Source organism: Austrofundulus limnaeus, unplaced genomic scaffold, assembly GCF_001266775.1.
Source record: "Austrofundulus limnaeus strain Quisiro unplaced genomic scaffold, Austrofundulus_limnaeus-1.0 Scaffold12, whole genome shotgun sequence".
NCBI classification, from domain to species: domain Eukaryota; kingdom Metazoa; phylum Chordata; class Actinopteri; order Cyprinodontiformes; family Rivulidae; genus Austrofundulus; species Austrofundulus limnaeus.
The window spans coordinates 1,548,651-1,559,265 of NW_013952414.1; the positions used below are offsets into that span (position 1 = coordinate 1,548,651).

At 41.7% G+C, this 10,615-nt stretch overlaps 1 protein-coding gene across 1 annotated transcript in view; it reads left to right on the forward strand.

The window, feature by feature from the left end:
• The first annotated feature begins 3,052 nt into the window (after positions 1 to 3,052).
• The window catches only part of gars1 (glycyl-tRNA synthetase 1), a 9,627-nt gene continuing 2,064 nt past the window's right edge, over positions 3,053 to 10,615 (forward strand). The window contains exons 1-14 of the mRNA XM_014002183.1: positions 3,053 to 3,449; positions 3,948 to 4,049; positions 4,301 to 4,400; positions 4,470 to 4,611; positions 5,029 to 5,117; positions 6,017 to 6,093; positions 6,167 to 6,312; positions 6,392 to 6,541; positions 6,626 to 6,788; positions 9,294 to 9,458; positions 9,538 to 9,645; positions 9,730 to 9,875; positions 9,967 to 10,052; positions 10,130 to 10,239. Coding sequence (XP_013857637.1) covers positions 3,189 to 3,449; positions 3,948 to 4,049; positions 4,301 to 4,400; positions 4,470 to 4,611; positions 5,029 to 5,117; positions 6,017 to 6,093; positions 6,167 to 6,312; positions 6,392 to 6,541; positions 6,626 to 6,788; positions 9,294 to 9,458; positions 9,538 to 9,645; positions 9,730 to 9,875; positions 9,967 to 10,052; positions 10,130 to 10,239 — 1,845 coding nt within the window. The 5' untranslated portion in view covers positions 3,053 to 3,188. The remainder of the gene's footprint in view (positions 3,450 to 3,947; positions 4,050 to 4,300; positions 4,401 to 4,469; positions 4,612 to 5,028; positions 5,118 to 6,016; positions 6,094 to 6,166; positions 6,313 to 6,391; positions 6,542 to 6,625; positions 6,789 to 9,293; positions 9,459 to 9,537; positions 9,646 to 9,729; positions 9,876 to 9,966; positions 10,053 to 10,129; positions 10,240 to 10,615) is intronic.

Genomic DNA, 10,615 nt, shown 5'->3' on the forward strand with positions numbered 1-10,615 from the left:
CACACACACACACACACACACACTGTGTGATCCAGTGTTTACGCAGAGATGGCGTCCGTCCTCGCGCCACAGAGGCTCCAGAAACAACTAAAAACAGTCCGAGGTGAAAAAACAAGCTCAGCCCGCCTCCCTGCTCTCTGCGCGCCTTCTCCAGCCTCTGAGAGGAAAAAGACACCTCTTTGGCACAATTTAAAGCTACTCTTAGAGACATATGTCATCAAAAATTAAAAAAAAATCTATTAAAATTATCCTTAAAAGGTGCAGCTTGAGTTTTCATATGCAATACTGAAATGCGGGTATGCACTGATTGTCAACAAAAACCGTTCTGTACCTAACAAACCTGATRCCAACTAGCAAGAATTTGGTGACACGTTGCATTACAGGTTTGCTATTTTTTTCCTCCAAAAGAATCTAATTGTTAAAAGGCTCAGTATAAAGAGCATTACATGCATAAAASCTGATTAAATTCAGTTTATTTTTATGCAATCAGAAAAAAAACCAAACAACAGTGAGAACTGCGTTTGTGTTTCACATTTCTTCTGATAGCATCCGTCCATTAACCCTGAATTAAAAAATTGATTCAGTATCAGGAAAATGAAAAACAGCTTTGAAGCTTTCGCGAGCCTCGTTAAACGCAGTGGCTGGCCCCATTTGGCCCACAGGCCTTCAGTTTGACACGTGTACAAACAAACTGGCTCACAAATGCAATTTATATTTGAGAAAATACGAACGTTTAGATTTTTATTTTTATTTTATTTTTGTTTTTTGCCCAGTCATCGTGAGATTCAGTAAAAAGATTAATTATTCATTGAAATTAAAATAAAAAAAACTGGTGTGACTRTTGATGGGATGCTGATTGGCTGTCTTGGTATGACATCATCAGTAAATAAGCAGCCTCTGACTCTGTTGTCTGTTTGAAGTTGCTGTTTGTGTGTTCGTGCTAGATCACCAAAAATCTAAGGATTTGTCCTTTGTGAGTAAAGCACCATGCCCTGAAAAGTTCGTGAAAATTTGATGGTAACTTTTTGACTTACAGGAGTGATTTTCCAAAAAAAAAAAAAAAAAACAATGCCAAAAACATAGGGGCCTAATGTCAGGCTATTATTGTCATTATGCAAATTTATGATTTAAATTCTTATCTAATGAACTCATTGTTCGGCCAAACTGAGCTCACCGGGGTACATGATGTGGCCCCCGGGCCATCAGTTGAATAGTCCTGACTTACTAGTTTTTTTGAATAACTTCAGTTCACTGAGTTTACATAAAACAGCAGATGACTTTGTCCAAAAATAAACAAATAAATCAGGGATATCATTTTTAAAAATCGTTTTCAACATAAAGTCATGTTTTTGATGAGTCGAGCTCACCTTGATTCACTCCRAACAAGTCCAGTTTACAACATTGCTTTGTTGAATTAATTGCACGTTTATCTACCAAATCGTTGCATTTCATCCCCAGAGTCCAACTGTTCTGAAACAAATAATAAATTCTTGCAGTTTTTACTCAAACTAAACTCCACCTGGGCTCCAGAGACCTTCAGCTCTGCTCAGTGAAACAAACAGCTTCGGCCTCAATGAAGCGTAAAGTAAAAACAAGGGAGATGAAGTGGTTTTCTGGTCCACTGCCAGTCATGGTCCTCACATCAGCTGCCCCCCTTCCCCTAATGGACCACAGGGGGCCCTGGAGGACCCCACCTGAGAGACAAGAGCCTGGGAGCATATGGACAGGAGGGAAACAGACGTCATCTGCTGATGTTGCTCATAATTAGTAGGTGATGTCCTCACTGACACGACGACCCTAATGTGGGGTCAGGCACCTGCAGTAACGTCCGTGTTCAGCCGACACCACGACACAGATCTCACAGCCACAATCACAACCCACTGACGGTCCGTCTCCGCTTACCGGCTCTGCCAGGACCTGATAGCTGYACCTGAAATCTGATGACACACAACCTGTCTGGAAGCAGGCCTGAATCCTTCTTTGTTGGGCGGAAAAAATTACAACAAGACTGATTAAACTGGTTCTAAAAAGAGCATRAAGAAAACTTGTTCAAAATAAGAACAGTTTATAAATAATTTATAGATATTAGTGTTGGGATAGGACAAATTTATATAAAGTTTCAGACCCATTTATTTGAGTATTTTTCTGTTTAAAGAGGAACAAAAATGATTACATAACACATTGTATGTTTTTTTTCTCTTTTATGAGCGTTTTCTTTTTAGCAAGGAAGATGAAAACCAAAGATGACCCAATCAACTAAACCAGTGTTTCCCAAAGTTGGGGTCGGGACCCAAAGTGGGGTCCCGAAACATCAAGGTGGGGTCCTGAAAAKATTTTAGGAATTAATTACATTTTTGCCTTAGTTGTTACAAAGGAGTGAGGTTAGTGTATTTAAAATAGATAAATGTAGTATAAAAATATTGTTACTATGCCCATGTTTAGTTGACCTGATACAAATGTTTATCCTCCAAAAATAGTTGGGGGCACAGGTCTCTGCTGCTGTTATTTTGTGGGTCAAAAGCTGAAAAGTTTGKGAACCACTGCACTTTGGTTCCCAAAGTTGGGCTTGGGACCCAATTATGGGTCATGAAGCACCTTGGATAATCTCCAGAAATCAATTTAAAGGCTAATAAAATAATTGCTGATGTAATATTTTCCCTATAACTATTACAAAACCACAAAATACAGTAAGTATAAATAAGTATTTATATTTGTGTACAAGCTGTTTAGATTGTCAAAAAGCCTGTGTTTTTAGGGTTATTAACAAAGTTCGTGTCCTCAGACCAGTAATATTTGGGGTCACAAGTTTTTGCCATGGATATTTTGTGGGTCAGAAGATAAAAAGTTTGGGATCCGCTGAACCAAACAACACACTCACCAAATGAACTGTGGACGTTAACTTGGCTGGTTTTAGTGCCCTCTAGTGGCTAAAACAAATCACTGCACATTTCATRTGATTTTACCCACAAATGAGGATCAAAAGGAAAAAAATGTATAGGTCCTCTGGACGGGTTCTTCTTTAATAAAACGTTTCGTCTCTCTTCCAAGAGACTTCTTCAGTCTGAGAGTTTCAGGCAAAATCCAGGTCATTCGTTTTGCGTGTGCGATCGTGGCGAAAGTGCTGAACCGGAAGCAGCAGCTGCATTCGCTTGCTCGTGAGGATTTCATCATTCTCCGGCGGTCCATCCATGCTTCTCCGCAGCGCAGCATCAGCACTACTGAGGACCAGTGCAGAGATTTCCTCCTCCTGTCGGCCGTCCACGGTCCGCTTCGTTCGGCAGTCGCTCCGCCAGCCGCCCAGAAACCGGCCGTTTTGCACACCGGCCCGCTTTAGTAAGAAGAACAGGAATAAGATCACTCAGAGGCTTCAGCTCGCAGAAGAACGTGCTATCATGGACGGCAACATTGAGGAGATTCTCGCCCCTTTGAGGCTTGCAGTCAAAGAGCAGGTAACAGCGACTTGCATGTATTTATTTTAATTCTTGTAGACCCTTTAAGTCAATGCTATTGATTTCTAAACGGAGCTAAGTTTTTGTACTAGTCAGTCTAAATGTTAGGCTAACCGGCTAGCTTGACCGGCTACTCCCAGCCTGTCATTGAGAGCAGCCGTTTAAWGTTATTGGAGCTAGCTGTTAGCTCACAACCTGACAACAAAAACTAGCTGTTMGCTCACAAATAGGTTAGCTGTTAACTGACAACAGAAGCTAGCTGTTAGCTGCTATGCTTCTGTTGTGAGCTAACTGTTAGAGCTAACTGTTAGCTTTTTGCCACGTTTCAGGCGGCTGCTGCAGGCAGGATTYAGTCAGCAGGGTGGGGTTTAGGAAAGATGCCAGTTTTGTGATGCTACCAAAATCATCATTTTTGTTTCGTAAACAGACTAGAGCTGAGTCGTGTTTTGTTGGTGATGCAGTGGTGGTTTTTCCACTTTTTGTTTCGCTCTGGTTTAGGGGGATCTGGTGCGTCAGTTAAAGCAGGAAGGAGCTCCAGAAGTGGATGTGACTAAAGCTGTAGCTGAGCTAAAAGCAAGGAAGAAAGCTCTGGAACACAAGGTGAGTTATTCCTGTTTATTATGGATTTAGGTTTAGCCTGAAGGCTTTCATTCATTCTGTTGTGCTGTAAATGCTGGATGAGTTTATGTATTTATAAAAAAAAAAAACAGACTTAAATGTTTGCGTTCTGTCTGCAGACAGATGAGCTGCACAAAACCCATCTTATCACTAAATTTTCTGTCACCATGTTCCCAGAAGAACAGCTCTCTGGTTGTGTATTGCACACGTTACAGTTGGTGTAAACTTTGCAGGAGCTGGCGTTACAACCCGCAGATGACATTGACAGAACCAGGATGGAGGATACGCTCAAGAGGCGCTTCTTCTACGACCAGGCGTTCGCCATCTATGGAGGTAATTCTAGGAGTAAAGATCCCAGTTTCTTTCCGGGCGTGCCGTTTACYTGTCAGTAAATCTCTGCAGGTGTGAGCGGACTGTACGACTTCGGCCCCGTGGGCTGCGCGCTAAAGAACAACATCCTGCAAGCCTGGAGGCAGCACTTCATCCAGGAGGAGCAGATCCTGGAGATCGACTGCACCATGCTGACACCTGAGCCCGTACTCAAGTAAGGTTGCTGATTAGATGATGACTGATTAACTGCACARGGCTGGGGTTAGCTAATGTAGCTAATAGAGACATTCGCAGAGCTGGAAGCAGTTTTTCATGATTCAAATGTTCTTCTGTCAGAAAACAAATAAAACTCAAAGGTTTTATTTGTTTTCTGTTCATTGTTAATTCTAACTTTTTGAAGAAAGCGCCTGGTGGTTCCTAGAGTCGGCTCCAAAGTGCTGAAACTGTGGGTTTTTATTAACGGGCGCACATTGATTTCTGCAGTTTCATGCATGGAAGCTGCCTCCACAGCAGCGCTCCATAGCCCGGCTGCAGATACACGAGTTAACGAGTGAAACCGTGTCAAAATAAAGGTTTCGTTTCTCCGCCGAGGCTGATTTTAGTCCTCTGTCGTATTCTCGGCTCGTCCCAGGACTTCGGGACACGTGGAGAAGTTCGCAGACTACATGGTGAAAGATGTGAAGAACGGCGAATGCTTCAGGGCCGACCACCTCCTCAAAGGTAGGAACGTTTTCATCTCGGGTCTCATACTTTCTGTTCTGAAGCCGATTTAACAAATCATAGCGTTCAGTACACTTTTACTGGTTATTCTATATACCTGATACTGCACTCTTGTTTTTTTTCTATCTAACATACTGTCGCTCACTGAAGTGGTCTGACGCTCTGGAATGCTGGGATTGGTTGAAATCTTGCAGTTTATTGTTGTTAACCACAAAGAACCAGGTCACTTTAATGAGAGGGCTTCAGCTGCTTCTCCTCGGTGTTTCACAGCCTTCAGCTTTAAAAAAAAAACACTTCACTGCCTCATAAGCAGTACAGATGTTGATACCAACTACGACACAAATTGCAAAAACAGATACTGAAACGTGCTGCTGCATAAACRGTATTACCACAGTATTAATTAGTATTAGTTATTATTACAGTATTAATTATGGTGAACCTGTTTAAAGCATGACGATGGCCTGATGTCAGACAGAAATGTGTCACAATGTTAAACGGCTGCTGTGATCAAATTGAATCATTTCATGTTGTGGTTTCAAGTTGCTGTTTATTCTTTTGGCCACAAGATGGCGCCAAAGAGGACCGTGCTGAAAAATAGTGATTTAAAAAAAAAGCTTTTTTGAAAACAAACTTCATAAAAGCTTAATTTTTCTGTCACTAATTGTTACTTTGACGCTTTTTCATCTGTAAAATTAGAAGATAAACGTTTTTTGTGTAGTTTTTTTTAACCCATCTAATCCAATGAGGAGACAGGGATTAAACTGATTCTGTTTTTAACAAATAACGTACCTGTCAGAAACCAGTTGTATGTTTTAAGTGTCTCCTCGAAGTTCAATAACTAACATGCACTGAGAAGTTATTTATTATTATTATTTATATTTTCTGTCTTCCTCCTGCAGCTCATCTGCAGAAGCTGATGTCTGATAAGAAGTGTGCTGCAGAGAAGAAGGCAGAGATGGAGAGCGTCGTCACTCAGGTCAGTCTGAAGGGAACCTGTCCTCTTCATTACCCAAACAGGATTTATCTGAGCTGTTTCAGTCTGTTCTCAGATGGACAACTACACCCAACAAGAGCTGACGGACCTGTTCGTCAAATACAACGTCAAGTCTCCGACCACAGGAAACGAGCTGGCGCCTCCCATCTCCTTCAACCTGATGTTTCAGACGTCCATCGGGCCGGGAGGGAACATGCCGGGGTACGATCTAACCCAGACCCCGATGGGAGTTTGTGACGGGTTCAGATTTTTGTTACGGGTTTTCTTTGTGAATTTGCAGCTATCTGAGGCCTGAAACTGCTCAGGGGATCTTCCTCAACTTCAAGCGCCTCCTGGAGTTCAATCAGGGAAAACTTCCCTTCGCTGCTGCTCAGATAGGAAACTCTTTCAGGAACGAAATCTCTCCTCGATCCGGACTCATTCGGGTCAGGTGAGGAAGGTCTCGGGCTGTCCCTGCTACCCTTTAAAACAGTCCTGTTTGAAAACCCTCAGACGTCTCCCTGTTTCTGCACAGAGAGTTCACCATGGCTGAGATTGAACACTTCGTGGACCCGAGTGAGAAGGACCACCCTAAGTTCTGTAACGTAGCCGACCTGCAGATCATGTTGTACTCCTCCAAAGCTCAGACCAGCGGGCAGTCGGCTCACATTATGAGGCTGGGAGATGCTGTGGAGCAAGTAAGTATCTGATTATTGTAGCTGTGTTTTATTTAAACYAGGGATGGGCAACTTAAATGATGGAAGTCACAAGTTTCTGTTGAATCTACCAGAGGTCCGTAGTGCTGAAAACTTACCCAAATGTTTTCAAACTGACKTTTTAAAGTGTTTGTGTCTATATATGTATATTAAACCAATGCACAGTGCAGTAACTCAACATATTTCATKCTCAAATGCAGTKGCGGGCAGCACTMATTCAAATTTTAGTTGCGCAATTTCTAAAGCGCTGGTCAATTTATGTAGGTCTGCAAGTTCAAAAGCACATATGATCAATAGGAATTAACGGATATAATCTCTGTTTACCAGAAAACATTCAGGTCAGAGAAAAGTCAGCACTTAACTATCATCTAGTGGTAAAAATATTTCCTTKGACAGATTGGCACGTGTCAGCGCAGTTTGGGGAGGTGATTCGTAGAAACAGACTTTTAAATCATGGCGGTAAAACAAAAAATAATTGTGGATTGCTAGTTCTGCTGCTTGTTGGTCATTTTCTTATGTTTTTGGCAGAGCTTCGGTAAGAAAACATAGATATACAGTATTAGAAACTTGAAACTGTTTGTAGTAAAACTGAAGCAATGCATTCTGGGTAGGACACAGGACACAGAACAGAAACTCTGTTCTTTTCAAAATAAGAGCGTGAATTTAAACTGTTCGGTGTTTCTTTCTTTATTATTTATTTATTTAATATTTTTTGCTGCGGTGTCCCTCAGAGAGAAAGTACAAACTGCACAGCTGAGTGTGGTTCTGCAGACCAGAACCGCAGGTGGATTGTCRTCCAGTGAAGAAGCTGTAATTGCTTCCTGCCACGCAAAGACCTGTGGGAACAGTCTCTACTAAATGAAAACCGTGACCCAGGACAGTAGGTCAGAGTATAAAGCTCTGTAAACACAATGCAGCCTGAGGGCGTCGCTGTTTCCTTACAGCAAAGTTTCATTGTGTTAGAGACGGCTTGCCCCTCCAGTGTTCAAGAAAATGAAGACAAAGTTTTAATTATGTGGCTACAAAACGTAGTGAGACTAGACGGCTCTTTCTCTTTACTTAGACAAAATTGACGTTTGAATGTGAAACATTATTTGTGATTAGCGCTACTCAAGTCTAAATTTAGAAAGCACAAATCCACACATCATTTTAAGTGCCTGTGACACACTTATCCTTCAAATACAAAAAGTCAAAGAAAACATCTTTATACTTAAGAAAATTAGCATAGTACATAGGGATGTAAGAAAATATCCATACACTGAAATATCGCGATATTTCTTTTCCCGATACTGTATCGATATTCTAAAGCCCTGTATCGATTTTTTATTAAGGTTTAAAATGTCAACTTTCCTGCCAGCCATTCATTTTTATGTTGTAGTTCAGCCTCTGACCACTAGTTGGCAGCAGTGAGCCAGCCATTTGGCTCCTCTACCTCTTGAGCGCCAGAGAGTAAGGGTAGCATTAGCATTGTAAGTAAACATTAGCTTTTCTTTTTTTCAGTAAGAGGTTTTTATTTAATAGAATTTTTGGACAAAAAAATCGCAATATATCGCAATATATTGCCTTGCTTACAGTATCGCAATATATCGGATACATCGTATCGTGACCCCTCTGTTATGATATGTATCGTATCGCCAAATTCTTGCCAATACACAACCCTAATAGTACATATGTTTTTACCCATTTTGTCACATAACTGGCCTATTATCTTTTGAATTTGGCTCAGCCAAAGTGAAACAGGAAGTGACATCAAAGGAGAACTCATTAATACAATAAACTCTCTGGTCTTTGTTTATTAAAACAAAATTATTCGAACTTTAACTCTTCTTTTCTCTCTTGATAGCAACTAAAATTAATCTAAAGGAACATCAAATTCTCTACAGTCTGTGTTGTTAGCTTTTGTTACAATGCTCTGTTTACACGCTGACATTCCCCTTTGACATCACTTCCTGTTTCTTCACATGCAAACATCTCGACAACTGTTCATCTCAGCCACATGAAATTTGTTTTGCAATATGTTATCAGTTATTTTTCCAAAAATGCATTAATTTTTATTACAAAAATCTGATGTCACAGGCCCTTTAAAGAAATTCGTAAAACCCCTAAAGCGCAAAGGAGAAATTTAGGTCYGCAATTAGCGCATTTGCCCTTTAGGGGACTAGTGCCCACCACTGCTCAAATGCATGTATAACAGTGGTACTTTTGTTTAATAAATAAATGAATAAACACTTATTTAAAAAAAACTTCTCATATTTAGCTTTGTGCAATGGATTGTTGTGACTAAACACAGGTTTGCCCTGAAATTCTGTGAGCAGATAGTGTAGCTAGCATAAAATTAATTCTTATAATTAGTACTTTTTTGAAGTAAAAGAAATAATTCGGTGGCGGGCTGGACGGAGGTCACCTGCGGGCTACATGCGGCCCGCGAGTCACCAGTTGCCCATCCCTGATTTAAACAGAAACTAACATTTGCGTCATCACATTCAGGGAGTGGTCAATAACTCCGTCCTGGGGTACTTCATCGGGAGGATCTACCTCTACCTCACTAAAGTGGGCGTGGCCAAAGACAAGCTGCGCTTCCGGCAGCACATGGACAACGAGATGGCTCACTACGCCTGCGACTGCTGGGACGCTGAAGCCAAAACCTCCTACGTATGTCAAACCGCACCGTCACCCTTCAGGCTCTCCGCGCCGTGGTCTCAGAGATAAACTAACCCAGGTGTCTGTTCAGGGCTGGATCGAGATCGTGGGCTGTGCCGACCGGTCCTGCTTCGATCTGCAGTGTCACGCCCGAGCCACCAAGGTCCCTCTGGTTGCTGAGAAGCCTCTGAAAGAACCCATATCCTGCAAATGCAACACCGTTCACCTCTAGAATCGTCAAAAAGTGTTTAATCAGCAGTTTTTGTTCTTAACTTCTTCACACAAAACCGTAAACGTCGTCCAGTTTGTGGTCAACAAAGGGGCCGTCGGGAAGGTGTATAAGAAGGAAGCTAAGCTAGCCGTGGACTACCTGTCCGTGTGTGACGAGTGCTTCATCACGGAGCAGGAGGCGCTGCTGAATCAAACCGGGTGAGTCTCGTTCTGCAGGACTCTCACCGCACCGCTTTTTAAACGCCGAACTCRTTTCTCTTAACGGCTCACGTTTCTTCCTGCTCCGCAGAGAGTTCTCCATCGAGACGGACGGCAAAACGTTCAAACTCACCAAGGACATGGTGAGCGTGAAGCGCTTCCAGAAGACTGTGCACGGTGAGACCCCCTCCTGAGGAACAGGAACAAAGTCATGTTTGGCTTCCTCTCACTCGTGTTGTTTTTGTGGCGTTCAGTGGAGGAAGTGGTTCCCAATGTGATCGAGCCGTCCTTCGGCATCGGGAGGATCATGTACACCATCTTTGAGCACACGTTCCTCATCAGAGAAGGAAGTGAACAGAGAACGGTGAGTTTGATTACGTAACCATCTGTGTAGTGTTGACAACTTTATGACCTTTTTTTTTCCAAAAAGAAGCGGCAACAAATCTAAATCAAATTTTACTTGTCGCATACATGGAAATACACCATACGGTTTGCAGTGAAATATTTTAAGGGACAGATCTACAAACAGGAGCAAAAAATGTAACTTTAAAGGGATCCACGATTAGTTTTGACATTAAACTTTATTTGATAAACATTTATTTTAACTGTAAATAAAGACTGTAAAAATACTGTTCAGTTCTGTAAATTTAAAAATATATATTTTAACACAGACGGAGCCATTTTATTTACACGCAAAGCATTCTGGGTAAATGATGACGTGGATAGGTCCTCGGTGTGAG